Source organism: Motacilla alba, chromosome 10 (genome assembly GCF_015832195.1).
Source record: "Motacilla alba alba isolate MOTALB_02 chromosome 10, Motacilla_alba_V1.0_pri, whole genome shotgun sequence".
Taxonomy (NCBI): domain Eukaryota; kingdom Metazoa; phylum Chordata; class Aves; order Passeriformes; family Motacillidae; genus Motacilla; species Motacilla alba.
In genome coordinates, this window is record NC_052025.1 from 7,343,979 (window position 1) to 7,367,733 (window position 23,755).

The window sequence follows — 23,755 nt, forward strand, 5'->3', positions numbered from 1 at the left end:
ATGCTAGTGAAATTGATCTTCATCTTAAAAAATGTCATTCCCAGAAGATGCAAAGAAATTTTTTTTTCAGTGATGGTAAAATATATTAGCCAATCTTTCACCACAGAACACAGCACTGCTGAAAAAAAAAATCACCTCACCTATCATTGAGAAAAAAGATCTAACTCATGCCAGGTGGAAGGATGATATTTCTCTAAATATAAAGTAAAAACTGTATCCTGGAAAATAAGCAAGAGCTCAGATTCTGATCCAGCATATCTGTACCAATTCCAGTACCTTTCAAACTTGAAGCTGTATAATAATAAAGCACATCCACAGGAAAATGAAATCTCCTCTAAAATTACAGCAAAAAGAACTTACAAATATGGGGGAGAAGCTCTCATTTTTTGACTGTTAGGTACAATATTAAGGTGTGCCAAATATTTTCTATAGTATAGCTCACATAGGAGCTTTTGCAAACTCCTTTGAAGTTAGAAATACATGATCAGAAAATTCTCTACAGTAATTCATAATGCAGTGCAACTTTTAAGACAGGTAAGGCATAATTTAAGAAATATGGTTCTGTAAGGAGTTTATTTTTGTAAATCTTGATTCTAGCAGATCAATCAGTTTAAGTTGGGAAGTACCTCAAGGATTCAAATAAATATATAAATAAATTTAATCTGAGATGACAGTTTGTAATGGACCAGCAATAAGTGAAATAAATAAGTGATGTAATAGGAAAGAAATTAATTCCATCAGAAACAGAAGTGTTATTTATCACGTCTAAATAGCACAACAAACTTCTCTTTGCTCCTACTAGGGAGCAAACATACTTAAAACTGCAGCATCCTGATAAAGAGCATACAAGTAAACTCCTTCCTATCACTGCAGAACATTTTTTAAACATGATAGAAATTATTTATGATACAGTCATGCACTTAGGTATTCAACACAAACCCCAGGGATCAGTCTTGCAGCTTACAAGGCTGTTAACAAGTCACACGTTACTCTCAAGACTTCTGCTTTCTATGTCCCATTGTATAAGAGGAAGACATTGCAAGATGCCTTATTTGTATTGCATGTATCCAAAAGGCCAGGATTGTTTTGGAGGTCTCTGTTACAATGGGAAGTAAATTAAAATTTCACTGCAGTTATTGTGACCGTAGCACTAGTTTTGTCCATGGTCTGTACAATTCCAATCTGAATTTACACATTGTACATTTACACATTACATATTTTATTGCCTTTGGTTCTCTAGTAGGGAACCTTAAAGTCTCACAGCCAGACTTTGCCACTTTTACAAAAAACTTGTAAATCAGTCAACTCATCTCAACAGTAACCACTGTGCTTCCTCCTCATTCTCACTTCAATTAACCTTTTTTATCTGTTAATTTATGGTTATTGCCTTCTTTAAAAGAATCACTAACAGTAAACCCAAATAACAGTAAACCCAAATAATAACCCAAACAGTGTGACTTTCTTTAATTGCATATGTAACACATGGTCACCTAAAATTATGCATCAACTCTCCCTCATATTTCATCTTCAGATGGAGGACCCGTGTGAGCACCCTCCAAAAAAAACCCCAACCAAGCAGCAAGCTCCCTCCACCAAATGCCATCCTGGTGAAGCTGCCACACACACTTTTTCTCCAAGTGACCCTCCACGAGGATGCCAAGGAAATAACTGCAGAATTTTCACCTGACCCGACTGACACACACACGTTAGAGCGACAGAAGCTGCACACCTGTGTGAAAGCTGCAATGCTGACAGCCTCCAGGAAAAAACATTAAAAGCCAGCAACCAAGAAAGCCTCACAAATAAAGCAAGTTATAACCATCTCTTAACAGAATGATTTGCTGTTCCTCTGGTCTTTGCACATTTCTGTTACAACAAAATTTTTCATCCACTTTTCCAAAACAAAACTTTGGTGCAATATTAGATTGAAGTGTCCAGACATTATCGCCAAAATGAAATTTTAAAATTTTGTTTTCTTTTGATGCTACTTGTCCCGTTCATCTATTATGTAGCTGAAGCACTGCATACCTACACCATCTTACAGGTCTATGGAAAATGCAGCCGCTGCTCACACAACTCATAAAAATCACAGTATTAGAGGTCCAACAGCCCCAAGCACCTGAAAAATAAAACTGCATCTTTTATTTTCATCTGGTTTGTCTTCCCCTCCAAGATGTCTGTTATCTAAATAAAGTCAGGTTTCCAACAGCAACAAACATTTGACTCACTAAAACCCAATCTCTAAAGAAAACTATTAGAACTTCAAATCATATTAATGCAAATACTATAATGCCCCAAATCACAAAAGCCACTTGTTTTGGGACGAGCAGCCTAGTTAGAACACTTTGGTTGATCAGTTCAGAATTTAATCACTGGATACAGGCTGTATTCATCAAAAACTGGACTGCTAGCAACTCACAGGCTACAGCTACACGCATGCAAGAATGAAAAAAAAAAAATGGAATGAAATAGAGATTAAGTAAATGATTTTTATGCACCTGGCGATAAGCAAACATCTTTATTACAAAACAAAGACAAGCCATGAAAAATTACAAAATTATCTTTTAATCACCAGTGAGCTTTCTACAGCCTCCTATTTGAACAGGATAATACGTATTATGTAGATCCCTAAGCAACTGCCTCATGGGGAAGTTACATCACCAGTATGGGAAAAAATCACCCCCTCCTCCCTAGAAGGGAGCTTGGCGCCTTCAGACAGACTCAAATTTAAAATCCTACAGCTTCACCCAGCTGATCCCATCCACTGGAACACATCTACAAGTGCCCAGGGATGGCAGGAACCACAGGAGAGAAATATGCCCTTTCAGCATTTCATGCACTGATGAGCCTTGTAACAGATAAACATACCCTGCAGCAGCTAAACTGACATGTTATAACAAAGAGGAAATACAAGACTTAAAAATTTCATCAGATTACTATTTATTCCCCTTTTCAGAGGCAGAGTACACTGTGAATAAATCAACACTCAAATGTATCAGACTGCATTAACTAAAACCCAAGCTTGGCAGAACAAATTTTATCAGAACTAAAATATTTCAAAATGTAAAAGCCACAGATTTTGCATATTTATTCCCAGACGGCCAATTCAAAAGTACTTCGTTTGACAAAAAATCTGGGTTCAAGTGTGAGACCATTTTGAAGAAGGCAACATTTCATTTTCTTCAAACACAATTAGCACTAGGTCCCACTGTTTTCTGCCATCAGTGCACAGTGCAAGCACCACCACTGTCCACGGACCACCAGAGCTGCAAGTTCTGCTTGCGGGACACACTGTGGATTGTAAGGTACCTGTGGCACTGGTAGTATCCAGTGAAAAGGAATAATCACCTCTTCCTAGCACAATGTGTAATCGTACAGCTTGATGAGTTCTCAAGAACAAATTTATTCACTTGTTTACTTGACAGAAAGAAAACCTTTCTGGTTTCTTCCTTGAACCACAGCCCTACAGACTAAGCCTGCTAACAACTCCTACACTGATCCGGAGATACAAAAATCATCTCAACGTGCACAGCACTCCGGAACGGTTGAGGATGAAGCGCCTCAAGACTCCAGCACGCTGCTGCAGGGAGCGGGGAGGGGGGAAGGCCGCCCACCGCGCACCTGCTCGCCCCTGCTCACCTCCCCGCGCCCGGAGCTGCCCAGGGCAGGAGGGCAGGCAGCTGTGCCCACGCACCTACCTGGCACAGGCACACCTGAGCACCACCTGAGGAGCGCTGCCAGGGCCCCTCGGCCGCAGCTGCTCCCCAGGAGACGGATCAAAGTCTCCAGCGGCAGAGAGCACAGGCAGACACCTGCTACAGCGGAGCGTCACAAAGGACATGAGCCCCCCGCCGCGGGTGGAGAGAGCCTCCCGGTATCACCGAAGGTAAAGAAATGTTAAGAAAGCGATTTGATTGAAATATTACCGTAAACAGAAGGGAAAACTAAGCTTAACACACGCTCTTGTGAGCAAAAACCCAAGGGTAAAAATGCCCTGCACTTAGCACTTTCACTAAATGACTGTGTAATTTAATTTCCCAGAAACCCATTAGCTTTCACAAAAGGAAAATTAAGAGCAGATGAGAGCAATTCTTTGGTGTGAGTGGAATTTATTTAATGTAATACCTGGGGGAAAAAAAAAGATAAATCTGAAACTGTATGAACAGATAGAAAACACTGCAACTCTAGAAAGCTTCAGCCCACAAAGCAGCGGCTGTGTGCTGGCAGTAAGCAGTGTGTCAGAGCCCAGGTCTGAGAGCTGCCTCTGCCCAACACACCACGCCAGAGCTGGGACACAGCCAGACACAGCACAAACAGTCCAGAACAAAAGGACTGCTAGCATTCAAAACAGAAACAAACAAACAAAAAGGAACCTCCATTTACTTATGGCGGTTTTATATGTTCATTTGTGAAATAAATTATTCAAATAATTATCTGGAAGAGAGAAAGAAATAAATGAAATTTAACTTAAAATGTTACTCTCAGTTTGAAATTTCATTATAAAACCCAAAATACTATGGAAGTCACAATAAGCTTTTAGCCAATCTATATCATATAAAACCAGCATCAATTCAACAGCATGTCATACCCCAAAAGGAAAAGAAAATCTTAGGAGGGTGCTTAAATGGAAATCTTCCATTTGCCAGATTCATTATAGGCAATGATTTGAAAAATGCTAATTATTAAAAGAAAATAAGCCTATCAGAAGCAGGACGACAAGAAGCATTACTGGGGTGAAGCAACAGCAGCACTTGATTTGGGAAGAGTAGCCATGATGTCTTATATCATGGGTGAGGTGAGCCAGCATCTTGCTATTTTTAGCTTTAATAATCAAAACAATAGGTGATTCAATGATTCGCAAACATAATACTGTGAAACTGCACAATACAGTTATGTAAAGTGAATGTTAAGGAACTTGTTCAGCATGGGAATTTCAGTCTATGCCTTGTGGTGGACTCAAGTACCAATACCTCTAAGTATTTCTTGTAACTGTGGATGATCTTATACTCATGGGTTTTTTTTTACTAGGGAAAGTTTTTCTAAATTCACTAATATTTGACAGATAACTATGCAGAATGTGAAGCTTATCTGGTATCCTTTTACAATTTTCTTTCAACTTACTGCCCTGTAAAATGAGATGAACTAAAGACTTGTCATAATCTTTGTTATGTCACTGTTTTGTCGTTTTCTTCTTCTAATATTTTCCTCTTTCCTCCTAATGAATTATCCAAAGGATATAAAATACTCTGTCCCCACCATTCTCCAAGTTAATAACAATGTAACTGCATATAAATTATTTCAGATCTATCTTGCTATTACTCATATCTCTGGAGATAATTTCCATTGTGATGCCTGTTTTTTTTTTTCATGTGTTGAAATATTAATGACTATAGAAAGCAATTCAAGGAAATCTAACTATTATTTTGGACAAACAGAGAGTCTGCCAACTCCCTGCTTGCATCTGCCCTCTCCCTTCCTAAAAGGTAATTAAGACGAGATTCCTAGCAAAAACTATAATGGCATCATTCTTAATGTGTGCCATTTTAATAACTATTTACCCTTGCTGGTTTGCTACTATTGCCTTCACCATTATAAAGTCATTTGATAACAAGATGTCTCTCTTTAATTTCAAAATTCTTTTATTGAAGGGTTACTGAGGAAGAGAACTACCAATTTTCCTGAAGATTAGTTAGATTCTTAACTGAGTACCAATTCAGATGTACATCTTCTTTTAATTGTATTTTAAAGTTCAAAAGCCTCTCCTTTTGCTGAGAATAACCTTTCACAAATTATGGTTTTAAAGGCTTACATCAGCTGTTCAAGAACTATATCAGTACTGGAAGGTTTACAGAAGCTTCAGCTATTTACCATGCTGCTTCAAAAAATGCCCCTCCAATGTTCAACTTTTAAAAAACCTACTACTCTATCCAAGCCAACTGGAGGGCTTAAATTACAAGCCAAATAATGGATTTTACAATAAAAACTAAGGCAGTAATTTCAGTTTGAAAGATTCACTGGCAGAAGGCTAGCCATTCTTAAAAACCTGCACAATCAGGCAATCAAGTCAATTAAATGAACAGTAACTCTAAGACCAGGAGGCATCCCAATCCAGATATTGATCTCTCATTCATATTATTAATACACAAAACCCGCTGTGAGTTTCACAGTAACCCAAAGATTAGCTTTGAAAATTCTTAAAACTTGGCCTCCACCCATGAAGCACCTCTCTGCTCCTGCCACCCTTCACCCAATAGTTTCTACCCAGCACACACCTATGTGTACACTCTTGCTCCCTGCTACACCGAAGCAAGAGTGTTAAACAGTAAGAGAAGGTAAAATTCATGGTGTATGTAGATGTAATTTATTCAGAAACCCTGTTTTGTGATGCCTGATGACAAATGACCCAGGTGACCCAAGTGCTGCCAATGGCAAAGAAGTTACACTGCAAAAACCCCAAACATGTATTACTCTACTTCCCTTCACCAGTACTACCTCTGCTTCTTTCACCTATTTATTTTAAACCTGAGAAGCATCAGACTTACCCTTCATATTCACATTATAAACAGTAAAAGAAGCTATATTTTTATTAGCAATCTGAATAATTTATAGCTTTAATTACTGTAACTAGTTTCTCCTCCCACCTTGTAAATACCAACTGTTGTGTCTTGTCTTCTCTATGGTCAGTCCTTCCATCTCTTAATGCTGGCCATAAGAAAGCACCACAGCTTACCCAGCAGAAACTTGTTAGGAAGAGAAGCAAAGCCACCAGGATGCTAACAGAGGTGAGAGTTACAAAATCACCAGATGGTATGAACTAAACTAGTAACTGCAACCTGCAGCTGATCTGTTGGAATCTGTGAGTAAATGAGGCAGAGAATCTAAAATCCTCTGATTTCATACATTCAGAATCTCTGATTTCACTGACAGGCCTTCAAACCCTGCTGCTAGCTCAGAAACACCTAGATGTAACAGAAACACCTAAAATATAATGCAATTAAACTTTAAAGGAACTAGTTAGAGAAATAATAAGAAAACAAGGAAATATATTAGAAAGAACACTTGGAAGAACGGTCTCTCTTCCTACTTCAAGGGACTGATTTCAACATGGCAAGCTGATATTCAACCACTGTTTTTTCACTCACTATTGACTGAATTTTTTAATGACTTTTTATCATATACAACGTTGTGGAAGTGTGCAGTACACAGACGACGAACGTGGAGCACAGAAGTTTGGTTGTTATCCTTTCTACCTCTTGTGGAAAGACAGGCACACAAAAGAAAGTAATTCACCCACTTCAAATTTCCAAGACAGACCAACAAAAACCCCTTTAAGCTATATTCAAGAATAATCTGCTTTCTTTCTTCCCAGTAAGTAGTAGTAAAAAAGCTCAGGAGAATAAAGTCCAGGGAACAGTACAACAGACGATACAATACCACATGCTTGAAGGGTCCTAGCAAAAACTGACCTCTCCTTGCAAGTGCAGAGTACTAAAAGGCAGCATAATTACAGAGAAAAGAATCTCATATCCTTGTGAATAGTTTTCTAGAATGTAATTAAAAGAGAAGTGTTGAATAAGCAAAGATTATCAACTCTAAATGGAGCTACAATACCACCAATATATCTTTGCCTGATTTTCTACATATCTCTATGGATACCAACAGACTGTGCTGGTCCCAAGAGGATTCAGTGGTTTTACTCAAAATATAAGTAACGGCCCTTCTTTTTTTATACTACCAAATCAACACGATAATTCTGGAATTCATTAGTGAAGAACACTAACCAATCCAGCATAATAGCTTTACTTCCTCTGCAAAACACTTCAAAAATATCTAAATGAATATGGAAATGCATCTTTCTGTGGTAAATTGTTCATTATTGAATCATTATCAACTCTTGTTAGACAAAATTTCTCTCTTTTGCAATGTACAAGATCATTAAAATGTTTGAGAGCTCCATCATGAAAGACAGTGGCACTTTATAATCCACTATCTCTTCAGGCAAATATGCTTACGGCTGAACATAATACACAAAACAACAACATCCCCTTGACACACAATTCTTTCTTTTAATGGTACTCTTAAGTGTTGACAGCAATGGTGAAATATGTTGTCGCTCTCTCTTCTTCTTTTTTAATAGTTTTTAACTATTTCAGAAATGTATTTCAGTCATGATAAAATTTTGGGGATGGCTATATTTCTTAGATCTTGGTTGTGGAACCCCGGATCCTCAATCACTGCTATTAGCTAGTGAAATATTTCTTATAAGCTCATCAAGTTCATGTTCTTAGCCTCCCTCCATCTCCTTTTAAACTCCAAAGATCACAAAATAATGAACCAATGCCTTAAATATTGTATGTCTACATTAGCTACTAAAATACATGTGTTCATTCTGTTCATGGGAACATGTCCACAACTTAATATTAAAAAACTGTTTGACAACTTTTTGTCTAAAAAATCTTTAGATGAATTATAATTTTTCTTTTCAATAATCAATAAAGCAACTATAAACACAGATAGCAGTACCACACCAAGAAGTAGTACTCTATGTTTTCATGTAACTTTTGTCATTCCTTTCTTCAAACTTTCACCATCAATTAAAATAAAATGTGAAGGTGTAATAAAGCTACACTCAATACAGTAACATAAGTAAAATGAACATGATTTTTTGTTATGACAAGCCAAAAACCACAAGTGGAATTCTTTTAAAGGCATACATTTAGAATTTTGATGTGACCATATCTTAGAGATATATACTGAAAGCTTTCTACAATTTTGGGCTGCATATATAAAAGGAAATTAAGTACTTTTACTCCAAGAAAATAAAATCCCTAAGAACTCTTAGCCACAAAGCTTTACAAAACTATTTCAGTTCTCAGCAGCTTTGGGTGACTGACATATACATATCTTGCTATTTGTTAATCCTCTCTACAAAACCATCTAAATGGAGGCCTCTTCTCAAATCTGTATTAATGATGTAATTCTATTATGTCTAATAGAATCATCTGTTCAATAAAAATGAAAAGCCAAGAAGATATAGTTGCACCAATATTTTTTTTCATATATTTAAAGGCATTTATTGTTTCAAAATTGAATGGCTTAAATTAATAAGCAATTAATTTGCCTTTGGTAACGTGTATTAAAAAAGAAATCAAACTTTGCTATATATATTTTTGTAAAAAAAAATCAGTATCAGCTACAATGCCTGGAGACATTCCACACATGCTACTGATCAAAATACTGGAGAAGTAATTGAAGAAATTTGTCTTTTTACCTTTCTGCTAAAAAAGAAAGAAGACGACATGTTTGAAAGAGTACTCAGGGAAAGAATACTTTGCTTTATCAAAATAACTGCTACGTTTTAGTTTTGCTGTCTTCAGATAGAAGTGTCATTGACCAATTGACATGTCCTCTCTCTAATCAAAGTCTACAGAGATGGGCATTTTAAAATTGCCTGTTTTCAGCTTCATATATGAAGTTTAAACAAAATTTTTGTTTGAACAAAAAACTGTTTTCAGCAATAGCTGAGCTTAGTCTGTCTCTGTTTCAGACAAAATTAAAGTAGTAAACAAAGACTGAGCAAAGTAGAAAGATTTCCAAAAGAAATTGCAGACCACCAGGATTTGGATTTAGGTAATCCACTTAGATTACCATGGCTATGTCTTAAAAGGACAATACTGAGATCACAAAATAGGTCATGTCTACAAGATGGGGAATATAAAGTGAAACAATGTGAAATGTAGACATTCAGAACAAATATTCAGAGTCACCCTGAAATCTAAGATACAAAACAAAAATGGTCCCAAGACCATGCATTGCCAAATTAAACATTTTGAAATCAACAGTTTTATGTTCTGAACTGGACACACAAAAGGAGATTGTTCAACCAATGCCATCAAAACATTAGCATGTTTTAGGTAACACAAAGTGTAGGCAATGAAAAAAAGATTTCAAAACCTAAGGCCACAATACAATACACCATTTACTTGCTTTTTTTTTCCAGTTTCAAAAGCAGGAAATGTTAAACAGGTCTGGAAGCAGGAATTTCCATCTATTTCTTAGAAGTGACAGAGTTTCTAATACAACAAATATCAAAGAAATTAGAAAATTAAAAATAAGAAGCAAGCCCTCAAATTATTACCTGAAGGGAAGCCTACAGTAAATTGGTAGGTAGTTCAGGAATTGAATGTTAGAAAAAAAATCTTTAAATGCACAAAAAATTGGTTTAAATGTCTTCTCAAAGAAAATTAAGAAAAAATAACCTTTAAAATAATTAAATATTTTAGAATTTAAATCAGATCAAAATATATCAGCTTTCTAGATCAACTTAAAATCTTGTTATTTCCTTCTTCTAAAAAGTCCTGGATAATGGCCTTTCTGAGGAACTCACCCAACATAAAAAGATTTGAATAGGAAAGTCAGTGTTGCTATGAGAAACAGAGCAACTTCCAGATGCTTGACATGTCAGGCCTAGACAAGGGAATGAAAAATGTCTCTTTCTGACCAAAGAGGCTTTGAGGGGATACTCGTAAAGAATTACCTACTTACCCATCAGATTTGAGTTCATGAAAGGTGTCGGGGACAATCCTTCATGAGGCCCTAATCGACTGTCATTCAAGTGATCACTGTAATGAGGACTGTCTGCAAAACCCTAGAGAAAAAAAAGACCAGAGTATTAAACAGATTATTTGGCAGCCCTGCTAATTGAGTGTAATGACACTTTCCTAATTAAATGTGCAGAGTCACAATTGGTCATTAATCACAAAAGTTGGCTTTCAGGTCTATCTCACAGAAATTACTCTCTGCCCACATATTACTTTCTCCCATCAAAAAGAAACCACATAGTTTCTTAATAAGCTGTGTCCTCATGGACAAGATTTCTAAAAATTGAATAATACAGAGATATTTTGATATTTGAATCCTCTTACTGTTAAAAGTCACTAAGCACAGAGTAAAATTAGTCTGAAGAACTTGCAACTAATTTTTCTTCCCTAAGCTTTTTTGTATTAATAAAAGACAGTAAAAAGTTCAGGAAGAGTCACTAATGTTAAGAAAAAAATGTTGGTGCAGATGAGAAGAACAGATTCCATTTCTTCTTGCAGCCTGCATTTCATGTTACAGATTAACAGGCATTTTGACACTATCACATTATTAACCAGCATAGCTCACTAACAAAAAGTTTACTTCCATATAGTGATTACATTAACAACTTTGTTACCCAATTTGCAAAAAAGCACTGAAACTGAAATGCTTTTTTACATTTTTCCACCATTAGCACAGCCAGCTTACCAGGCTTGGAGTGCCCCTTACACAGTCAGGAAGTACTGGCTTATTGAAAGCTGACACCAAAGGCAGAGGAGATGGAAAACAAAGAAGTCCTTGGATGTAGATATTCTTTAATTAACCCAGTTACGTAAAGCTCTCCTCAAGACATTTTGAAATCCCATCAGCTTTTCCGTATAGAGGTATGAATATGCCATTTGCCCTTCAGACTTACGAAATGCACGCTGAATCACTTATTCTGTACAAAACATGAAAGACCTGGCACTCAAAATTGTACTTCCTTTGTAGCCAAAGTTTTGAAAAATATTGTGTAAACTTTATCTTACAATTCACACTTAGTCACTTCTCGTTCAGAAACCTAAAGCTCAGGCCTAATTAAGAGAGGAGGGAAAATTGTTCACAGCTACCAGAAACCATCCCAAGCGCCCTGGGACTATAAAATCATCAATCACTGAACATTTATCATTTCTCCAGACCGCAGGCTCACATTCAAGACAACATTAATGGGGCTGAAACAGGCCTCCCTATCTTTGCAGGCGTGCTGTCAGTTCTACCAAAGGGCTGCTAAGTGAGGGCTAAAGAACTGTCACAGCACTGCTGCTGCTTATGGATGCGTGTCACACTCCTGCTGCTGTTCGGCTGCACAGCGATCCTTGCGGAGACCCAGCTCCCCACTGAATCTTTGGCTGACTTTATCTGCTTCAGAATCGCCGATACACTTGTGATAGGCATCCAGAAACAATCTTAGTGACATTTACAACTTGGTTATGACCACAAGGGTGTCCTCTGGAAAGCATGACCTAGCCCCGTCTGTCAGACAAGCAGCGTGGAGCAGCAGCTGCTGAGGAAATGGAGTGGCTCCTAGCTAAGGTCACCACATGTGGTTTATTTTTATGCTGAAATGAAACAAGAAAGAAATTAAATCTGCTGAATAAAGAAAAAAAATTTTGCAAATACAGGACCAAAAACAAAGCTCCCAAGTAGGTAGCTTTGTATTTTTGTCTCTGTTTTTACTCCTTATCGTGGCTGGTTTTTTAAAAACCTTTTTCCCTATGATTTTAGCTATACTATAGTTTATTTCTTTTAAAAATAAAAAGGACACCATCAGTGATAAAAGAGGATCCATATCTCAGACATTCAGCAAGTGGTGCCCAAACAAGGCCCAGAAACCGCAATCTTTAAGACATCTGTATTTACAGAGTAACTAAGATAAGTACTGAAAATATAACATGGGTAAGACTCATTTAATATGCAGTTGCACATAATGCAACACAATCTACCTAATGCACAGGACTCTTAATGGTCCTCCCCATGTTAATATTGCTTATCTCCTCACAAAACAGAGGGATTGGAGAACTGGGTGGGTGGTTTACACAAAAATGAATATTCTTCCTTCTATCATCAAAATGCCTGTGAAGAATACTTGACATGTTCTTTTCATATACCCTCTCAGTTTCCCAGCATGCACTTGAAACCAATTACCATAGCATCCAAGTTGTACTTCTACTCTCCCAGACAAATCAACTACTTCATCTACCCGGAAAACACTCAGGGTTATCCTTCACAACAGCAAAGCCATTGAAAACAAAACATTTGGGATACAGGGTGAAAATGCACTAAGGGATACTCAAGCCCTTTGAGTAGAATTGGTGTTTTCTGGATTTGAACGCAATTCCTAAAATTAATTCTATCAGGGATTTCATTATTTGCCACTAGAGAATTCACACTTGTGCAAATTGTAACCTATGCCTTCACCTACAGTGGACCAATGTAAAGAGGTTTTACCTTGGCCACCATGCCTGACACCAGTTACTCAGGCTCAGTATTCAGTTATGGATTATCAAGTCAGGCCACAGAGCTCTGTCTGGCATTAGAAACCCTGGGCTGATTCCTACAAATAACTCACCCCCCACTAAATGAATACAAAATAACCACAAACACGTGCAGTTTTGATTTAACAACTTTTGCAATTCACAAAAGCAAATGAAGAAAAATCAGAAGAGCTCTAAGGACAGTGATTTAAATTACATAGAGTTTTTTCAGAGCATTCTTCACATTTAAGCTGCACTTCAAATAAAATTGCATTCCTCTTACCATTCCTTGCTTTTGCATCTGTATTGTTAACCTACAGAGTAAACAGCCAAGTACTACTACCAGGAAGAGTTGTAACCAATCATAGATAAAACTTTAGAAGCTTCCAATACCTTCTGAAAAGCTACTGGAAGCTTCTAGTCTTACAATCAAAGCTCAAAAAATGTATTTAACGAATACAATAGTGCAAATCAACAACATAAGCTTATTGCTCAAAGAAGAACACAGTTGAAAGCCTTAAAAAGTCTGGAATACCAATGAAGCATAGTGGTTTTGAAAACACACCCCACTTGTGTGACTGAGTAATGAAGAAAAGACACAATCAGCTGGCACATGAACTCATCCCTCATGACAAAAGCAGCAGAAGATGGCGGGGAGGGATTTACATGACATTCTACCAGAGCCCCTTTTCAAATCCATGTTTTAAGCAGGACTCAATAATACATACTGCCAAATTTCATTCTTCCTTTCTGAGAAAGGCAGGAAATCTCAGTTCCTGACAATTTTGAAGACTAATCTACTGAAGCTCGCTTAAATATAGCTGGATTGATACAGACTGCAAAAAAAAGCAGAAAAAGGAACTAATGAGTCATGCCAAAAGTTACGCTCCCCTCTTGGGAAGAGCGATTTGATGGTACATATTCTGGCTGGTGAGGTCATTCTTTGGACCACAGGTGGGCTTCCAAAGCCCTTTGAAGCATTTCTACCTCCTGTTACCTGCAGGGCATGTTTAACACAAGGCTGGAAAGAGACATCCCATGCTGAATACACATGCCCATTTCTGCCTCCGTGCCTCCTCAGTAAACCTACCAATGGATTCGTATACATCAGAATGCACACTTGGAGTGTTCAGCAAATAACTGGCAAAAAGTCTACAAAATAGGAGTTACTGGATAAATTCATTTCCTGTTTTAAGCCCTTTGTTCTGAAGGGACTGCAGATAGCTGAGGGCATTTGTCTGCTTGCAGAAAGCAAACTGATTTTGAATATGATTAGATGACATAGCTGTAAACTCAAAACTGTCTTGCTTGTTCCAACCTCTTACGTAGCTATTATAAAAGCAAATTTTAACTTTCCCAAAGGAAGACAAAACTTCTCTTTCTGTACTGTTATAGCCCAAATCAAGTGCAATTGGGGTTAACTGTTCCCCTATAGCATTTTGTAATGTTGTCACTGTTCACTTAGCACAGGCCTCTCTCTGGATCTCAGTCTGACTGGATATTTGTGATCAGAAAGACCAAGTCAGACACATCTACAAATAAAAGCAACAAGTATTGTCTACTAATAATACCTGTGATGAAATGCAGCTGAAAGAATACTACTAAGTAGTACTGCAATTTAACTGAGTAGTGAAGGCACTCTCAACATTGCATGCTCTAATTTTTCAGGGATTTCACTGGATTAGAGTGATGTTCTCTAATCATTCCAATTAATAAAGTCCACCAATTTAAAAATTCCACAGTTGTAACATTCATTCCTACCTCTTCTGGGTAAGATGCCCCAAGTGCCCTAGTGATTTAGGCTCTATCTGTATCAGGATTTTCTGAGCACAGGAATGCTAACACAGCCAAACCAATTAAAAATCTGACACTATTTACAAAATCATTAGTACTTGTACACAGAACACCTCAAAATTATCTTACATAATGTACTATTCTAGAAGACTCAGACGACAAAATGGAAAAATCCCCAACCCCTACACCCAGAGTAAACACATTGCTTACGAGGCATGTTTATCCTGCCAAATCAGGAGAGAAGGCTGACACAATGAGTCTGTGCCCCATTTTACAAAGTGGTAATTAACCTCCTGAAACTCAATGTCTTTCAATTACCATTAAAATTCTGTCATTTTGGTTAAATTTAATTACAGAAGTCACCTAAGAACAAGTCAAAAACCTTTCCTAGTTCACTGTCCCTAGCCTTTTACATTGCACTGGTTCCAGGTTTTCTGTGGGATTAATCCTGTCCCATTTACTTCCTCTTCAAAAACAAAAAACTATTGTCCCTCAGCAATTATTTTCGAGGTCACATCAGCATTTGTCCATGCAAAAGCAGAATTGTACTCTTGACCCTAAATCAAGCTGTGGGGTTTTTGATTTTGTTTTTGAATTACCACAACATCTTCTTTCCACTTCAAGGTAAAACGTGAAAAATGGAGAAGACACTGTCACTACATGGCACACCATTTTCCTATGCATTTATTGAGTTCATACTCAACTCACTGAGTTGTCCTCCCTGTACTATTGACTGCCCCACAGCATTTCATTTGCTCAAGTCCACTAGACTAGAGATAACAGGGGTTTTGTTTGTTTCTCCTCCCTTAGCCCCAAGCCCTCTCCTACACAAGTCCCTGGGAACAGACCAAAATCTAAGGCTCGTAACCAAGCTGCCAGATCACTAAGCACGTATTTGCATTTTAGCAATTTACAATATAGCTCAATTACTGCCTTTAAACTTAAGACATTAAAATTCCACTAAAATGAATGGTTGAGTTCACAGTTTGACGTGGCTGCAGACCAAAAGATTAAGTTTAATGAATGCTGCTTTCAATTCCTTGAGTTTTATAGTTTGGCTGACTTTAAATAACAAATATTAATTGTTTAAAGCTCAGGAATACTGAGGTGCCTTGCAAGCTAAATTTGGCAATGAACTTATGAATCAGGCAACAGTCATCCAAATGACTAATGTGTAAATGAACGAGTGAAACTACTGCTAAAATCCACTTTATTTTGGATTATCTGGCTCTCCAAACTAATCTGAAAGTTCTACAGACAACAAGAAGGGAAAAAACACAAGAAGAGGGGGGGAAGTGAGGAAAGAAAGGAAGATGCAGAGGCGGTGAGAGACAGACGGACAGACCAGAGAGACTGACTACATCCAGGAACACTGCGCTGAGTCACTGACTGAAGGTTAGACAAGAGGCTCTGTACAACAGCCGTACCAACGTGTCCTACTGAATTTAAAAGATTATGGATTCTATGATCCTGAATAATTCCAGATATACACAACCTTAAAAAAAAAAAGAAAGAAAGAAAAAGAAGAGTATTTTTAGTCATTGAATCTATGTATCTGTCAACAGCTCTTAGAGGAAAGGCTAGAGAGCCAAAAACCTGGCTTGGTCTACTGAACACACAGATCACGAAGAATGTTGCAAAAACTAAGGTAAGCTAGAAATCAATCCAGAGAAGAGTACTCTTCCTTTTTGCCTTGAGGATCACTTGCACTATATTCACAGATTTCAACGGAACATCAAGAAACATCACATTGTCCCAGTCACAGCCATAACTCCATTTAAATCGGGAACAATCTTGCACCTATCTTGCAAACTATCAGTGGGAACAATGCTGTTTCCAAGCAATGACCAAAGTCATCTCACGAAGTCTGGAGCAGAGGGATGATGACAGGAGTCACCCCACACTCCTTACACCGTTTCATCCATGTTTCTCTCATTTGCCCACTACAATCCAAACGCTAAGGGACCAAGTTGAGGCCTGTCTGATGTGCCAGGAAACAAACACATCTCCCTCTGCATGTTCTGCCACTTCCCAGCCCCCTGAGAACAGCCAGGACTTCAACCTCATCTCCTTCAGCTGCACAAGAGCTTGGACAATACTCCTTAACCAGAGGAATGGATGCAGTTTGCTGATGGAGACCACCCAATCACAGCAGAAACAAGGAGCTTTCCAGCTCCACTTTCAGGCTTTAATTATGATTCTCTTTCTGTAACCATCAGCAAGTGTAACATTCAACTACAATATCCTAAAGACAGAAATGCAGCTTTTTGTGTGATTTGGTTCCCTGCTACAACATGGCGGGGCAAAAGCAGGTATCACTACCCCAAATTTCACATACTATTGGGAAAAGTCAAGAGAGCTTTCACAAATATCCTCTAAGTGACACCCTAAGTAACGTGCTTTGTAACGGAGTTCTAAGACTATTCATTAGCCTATTTTCTCATATCAAGTTGAAACACATGAAAACTGTGTGTGCGGGAATGAAGAACAATTGAAAACAGTTTATTTTTTTTCAAATTTATTTTGAATGTTATTTATTTTTAATAAACATCATTTTCTCCAGCTCTAAATCCATTTCCAAGAAGTTAAGTTACTGAGTGACAAATCTGATTTTAAACAGCTAAACCCAATAGCCCGTTGCACCTCTCTAAACTCCTGTGAGACAAATATCAACATGATATGCAATAGGACAATTCCCTGGCCACATGGAAAACTAATTTGTGAACAGATTCCAATGCCAGTGTGGTAGGTAGTTGCAATAAAAACGAAACAAAAACCACAACCAAAAGATCCACTTCTCCAATACAGATGAAATGAAAAATTCATATGATGGAAACCAGATTTTTCTAGCTCTTATCTAAGCTATAAGCCAGGAGATAAAATGATACAAGTATAGCCAACAGACTAACAACAAATGCTTAAAGATGATACTTGAAAACCTGACTAAAGTACTCAGAATTTAAAAAACAGAACTTGCTTTGAAAAATGCTGCTCGTGAATCAAATTGTAAAGTAGGCTGCATTTGCAAGTGTCCTGAGCAGTGAATATGGAATATTTAATTTGGGCTTTAATTCCACAGTGAATCATCTACTACCTTGTAGAATACATCAGGAAAAGCAAATAACCAGTAGCAGAACCATCAAACAACCTCCCTCCCCAGCAAAAAAAAAAAAAAAAAATTAAAAAAAAAAAAAAAAATTAGAGGACAAAAAGGACACAAATACAACAGACTTGATAACACTTACTGTGTTTCTGTGTCCCTCTTGTCTTGTTTTGCTATTTAACAGCTTCCCTTCTTGTTATGTACCTGAGATTAAGAGGTATAAAATACTATTTCAAAACCTGCTATCTCATTACTATTTTTTTACTTCTTTGCAAATTAAAAGTACTACTTGGGGTGAGGGGAGCATAGTTTGGGCATAAAGTATTTCAGATTCCAGCTCATGTCTGAGTATTTTACCTACAGTAGAGGGAAGAACCTGTCGCCTGATGCTACAAAACCATCTATTCTAACAGTGCTATCTTGATCAGTTCCACTCTGGCTTGAATTAAATACATAGAGTTAAAGGAACGGGAGGATAAACTGCATCCTCAGCAGTGAAGCTAGATTCATGTTAAATCAGGTCAAAATGTACACTCACAGCTTTTAGTGCAATGTACATGTTGCAAATTATTTGAAACACCCGCAGTTGTGCAAAAGCAGAATTGTACTCTTGGAAGAAAAACGCCTCAGCTAATTTATGCTAAACTTTTAACAGTTACAATTATTATGTGTGTATATATAAAAGTGAAATCCATCAAGGAAATGTCTTATGAAAAACATTTCAGATATGCTTGATTTGGAGACTGCTATCTGAACAGGTCAAAAACTGACTTGCTCCTTTTATGTTATGACAAAACCAAAACAACAAAAGAAAACCTCACAGAGCATTATTCTTCATGAAACAGCAATCGTTAGCCACGCCACAACAACCACTATAATAAAAAAAATGTTGAATTACTCAAAAATAGTGACTATGCTGCTACATTACAAATTACAACTCGCAAATACACAGGAAAGCTACAAAGTTCAGGCTCATCTCACAACAGGAAGACAAAACTTTCCAGTGCTGTAGGGCAATCTACTATTGTGCAGAAGACATGGTGCTCCAGTCAAGTACCTCAGAATTTGCTTCAAAGAGCTCAGGAGAGCAAGACTCTCAAAAAGCAGCTTTACCATCCTCTGAAAAACACTAAGAGCTCCTGTTCTAGTGCAAGGCATTATGAACACAGGCAAAAATATATGTAGCTCGATATCATTCAGATAAGGGAGAGACTTGCATTCGTCAACCAAAGATACTCACTGAAAACCCACCACTGCTGCACACAGAAAGGTAAAACCAAGATTGGAGACTAGGAAAAAAAACAAGCCCCACAAGAGACAAACTTGGTACACAGTATTGTATACGGACTTCAGTACAACAATTCCAGAATAAGAGAGGCCATCAGCAGGTCACAAAATTCCAGTGACTGCTAACTACCATCCCTGAATTATTCCTATAAACAATAAAGCTTTCCTACTTTTGTCTTCACCCCCCACAATAATATCTTTTCATATTATTCATCATTCTAACAAAACAGTTGGTGAATGCAAAAGGATTTTGCTCCCAGAAGTCACTAATATCTCAATTTGTACCTTTTCACAAATCTAAGCAAATTCAAACATAAATACCTGCTGTTCTTTCAGTGTTAGAACACTATTTAGCATTAGGTAATGAAAAGACAAGGCTCCTATATGAGGTTTTCTCAAGCCTGCTGGGATTCCTAGCCTTAAATATTACTTCAAGAACACTACTGAAGTAAGAATGGTTTAGCTTTCAATAAGGTATTACCAGAGACTCTTAAAATAAAGTAAACTGTAATTACATATGAGAGAAGGTTCTTGTTTGAATTAATTATTGATGAACAGATTAAAACCCATGACAAACACCCACTCCCAAGCACAGGAACATACTTCACATTTCACAGGGAAAAGAAATTACCAATATGTTTTCCCCAATTCCCCAAAAAAAACGTACCCACACCAACACTCTTCAATAATTCCATTAATAAATCAAAGAGTGGATAAACAAATACAGTTAAGTTTGCTGATAGCAAATTTTTTTTAAAGAATCCTAACTAAAAGTTAGTGCAGAGTTGCAAAGAAAGCTTTCCATGAAATTGGTAATAAAAGAGCAGATAAAATCTGGTGTAAATAAATACAAAATGAACACGCTCAAAAATAACTTAAAGTCATAACAATGTAGTAACTATGGTGCAATGTAAGACAAAGTCTTACTTTTTTACACAGTTTTTAGAACATTATCACATCACAGCTCAGTGGCAATCAAAAAACGCATGACTTAGCAACAAGTAAGAAAGGAACAAGGAAGGAATCTATCATCATGTGAGGCAGAAATTTATGGTATACCCTCCCCTTGACTAGTGCATGCAGTCAATCACCCTAACTCTGATGTTACACAGAAGGAGCAGAAAGATCCAGGGAATGGCACCAAGAGCCAACCACAGCTTAGAAGCAGTTACTATACAAGCAGATACCAATAGATCACAATCCCTCAGCTGGGCTGAACATAGAAGTGGCATGTAAAATAAAGGTGTTTGCAGGGAAAAGAGTAAAAACTATGAAGTGTATCAGTAACCATCTGGAACATAGGCAATCAGTTGCATCACTGGGCAGCACACATAAGACGAAAAATCCACAAATTCCAGCTCCAAATCCTTGTAATTGTTGCCAAAATTATAACCAAAGCCAGAAAAATTCACAAACAGCCGAGAGCAAGCTCACCAACAGCTATAAGAACCATGTCCAAAAGGTTGGCTCTGTCCAGGAAATCTAAGCAAAGAGCTGATGTTTTGCTAGAGGAGTGTACAGTACAGGTGGCAAAATATTTGCCCTATTCTTACTCTCTTTCCTTATGCATCATTGCTGGCCACAGTCAGACCATTTAAACTGAACTGAACAGACCAGACCTTCAGCAGGATTTGGGAAACAAAAATATCCTTCAGCCAGTATTCCATCATCTTTTACCAGCCTTCAACAGGTATGCACTAAACTATCCCCAAATTCCAATTTTATTCACTTGAAAACAGCTTCTCTTTGCCTGTCTTTGGAAATTCCAGCCAATAGTGAGCCAACACTTTACATTCTTAATAATTTTAACACTATATTGTGACCTTTAACAGAAAACTCGAGTCAGTAGGCTGTACGTGGACTTAAAATTGAAAATAACACACAATATAAAAAGAATAAGTGGTACCTCTTGAGATTTCAACTTTTCTATGTCTGTGGAGAGGTCTGAGCTTTTCCCATGAAGACTGCCATTTTCCTGCAAACAGACAAACAAGCAGTAAGAATAATTCTATACTGAAATAATTCAATTCTGTATTGAAATAATGGGGAAAAGCAGTGGATTGGAAAGTTGAAGACGTAAGACAATTACATCTTCCTTAAACTCTGTGTTAATCAACACAAGGAGTAACTCGGAAACGTAAAAGGCTGTGTATGATTTGCCCTGCCTTCCGAGAAACCAATCTATACTCTCACAATACAGACCCACACACTCATTTTTGCTCTTTCTCAGAGACATCTGGTCTAGCAGCACATGTAGGAGTAGACACAAGTTATCGTTATTCAAAATCCTGAATCAGTAATTTGCCTCATTAGTTGAAAGAAAACCAAAAACTAAAGACCATACATCATAGCCAAAATTTATGTATGCAGGCTTGATTTAAAGTGGTAAACAAAGTCCAGTGCTTTTTCAGTGAATTCAGAAGTGAAATTCCTGTGTTCTACTTTTTGACAGAAGACACCAGCCACAGGATAAATTAATTTGTGGCTCTTCATCTTTACCAATTCTATATACAGAGAATATATATTTCTAGTGTTCACTTTTCTGGGGAGAACACGGGAATAAAATTTTCCTGTAAGAAGGAACTGAGTTTTCTTTAAAAGAAAACTCTTGTCACCTAAATGACATTCCAGATTACCATTCTTTATTGCCTCATTAAAAACTCAAACAAACAGAAAAAAAAACCCACAAAAAAAACCCCTACAACTAACACAAGGCTCACTGACTTTACACTATTCAAATATTAGCTGGCTTAACCTCTACCATACAAAAAATTGTGATTAAATACAGCCACAGAGCCAATGAATCACAAGCTCAAATTCCAGTTAGGTCATCTTAACTCATAATTGATTAAAATTGTTCAGCAACATAAAAAATGAGAGTCAAAACACCAAACGCATGATAAAAATACGAGTTACATAAAGCTGCATAGTAAGACTGCATTTTAAATGTAGAGGAGGCATTTGAAGGTTCAGCTCCATGCTTCAGGTTACGCAGGAAGTTTTAAAATAACGTGGAATTTCCATGTTGCACAGAAATATTTCTTCCACAGTACTTGCACATTTATTATAATTTATTTGCTAATGATCAGTGTAAAAATCAGGACTTAATGAGAAACCTTTCTACTGCTGTCTTCCAGAGTAAGGCAGAGGCCTAAAACACCCAGTGAGCTGAACAAGGTCTTGCAGCCTACCCACTTCATTCCACAGCACAAGAAAGCTGCAAAGGTGCAAGTGCTAGCACAGCTCTCTGACTCAAAGGCACTGAAATCAGAACATCAGGTATGCTCTGTACATCTAGTTCAGGTACTTAGCCCATTGTCCTTTTAGGAAGTAAATATTCATAAAAAGAAAATGGAGTCGATGAAAGGGAATGTGAGTAACTAGGGGCAAGCTTGCTTTGACCATTGCATATAGTTTGAAAAGGGTCATGTTATTTTAGGATATCAGATACTAGCAAGAACCTTCAGCTCAGTAAGTGGGATAGATGAGGCTGGAAGGAGAACAGGAGGAAGATATTTAAAAAGAGAAGCCTTTCTTCAACATCATGACACAGCACATAATATAGCTGGTTAATGTTAACAGAGAGGCAAGTGCTCCCTACGCTTTGCCAATAAATCTGCTCCTAAGTAACACGACTTCTACTTCCAATTTCTGACTATATGTTAAATAAAATACATGCTCATCATTAAAGCATACATATGGTTTATTTTCATGAATTCTAAGCCTATATATTTTTTAGTCTTAGAAATATAAATTGATGTTGTAGCTCCTCAAAGCCATTAAAGTCTCTAAAAGGTGCTAATCCGTATATTAAAAGGAGTTTCCTTTCAAAAACTTTGCCAAATCATCTGCTGATTTACACCGTACATTCCCATAAACTTTCATTATGAATTATCAGGTGGGTATCTTACCCTTGAAGATTCATATGAAGGACTTGGCTGACCGCTTGTTCCCCAGGATGTGGCACCTGTTCGCTCATCCATACCTAGCAATAAAGAGAAAAATACAATCCTGTAAGAAATGATAGCAAAAACAATGTTTTCTGATGCAACCTGAAAAAATATTCATCTGCTTCCATACCCTCTAAGTAAATTCAACTGCTTTCATATACTTAAAGCGGTGTTTCTAAAAGCAAAACTTCAGATGAACAGCTTCCTTATTAATTAAGCTGGCTACAGAGGAACCTGCTCATTTGGACACCTGCAGCTGCTGAAAACAGGAGCATAAAAAGCCAAGAAATTCGCCAATCTGCTGTCTGCCCAGCTCAATCCATAAGAAATTAGCATGAGTAACAAAACAAGCACAACGATGTGAACATCATGGCTTTTTGAGCAGCCCGATTTATCTGCATCTCAAGCAAGCACTGAAATAATGCAGCACATACTGTGAAACACATACTTGTTATCTACTCTTTGCTCTTGTGTCCTGCTTTAGTATTGTAAAATGTGCAAAATTATTTCCCCTGCTTGGCCTTTATGTG

General features: G+C 37.4%; 1 protein-coding gene across 8 annotated transcripts in view; it reads right to left on the bottom strand.

Annotated features, from left to right (window-relative positions):
* Positions 1 to 23,755, bottom strand: part of TCF12 (transcription factor 12) — a 160,986-nt gene that overhangs the window by 95,286 nt on the left and 41,945 nt on the right. For all 8 annotated transcript variants that reach the window (XM_038147085.1, XM_038147088.1, XM_038147091.1 and 5 more), the window contains exons 4-6: positions 23,187 to 23,260; positions 21,182 to 21,250; positions 10,546 to 10,648 (exon numbers count right to left, since the gene is read on the bottom strand). In XM_038147085.1, the coding sequence (XP_038003013.1) occupies positions 10,546 to 10,648; positions 21,182 to 21,250; positions 23,187 to 23,260 (246 nt within the window). The remainder of the gene's footprint in view (positions 1 to 10,545; positions 10,649 to 21,181; positions 21,251 to 23,186; positions 23,261 to 23,755) is intronic.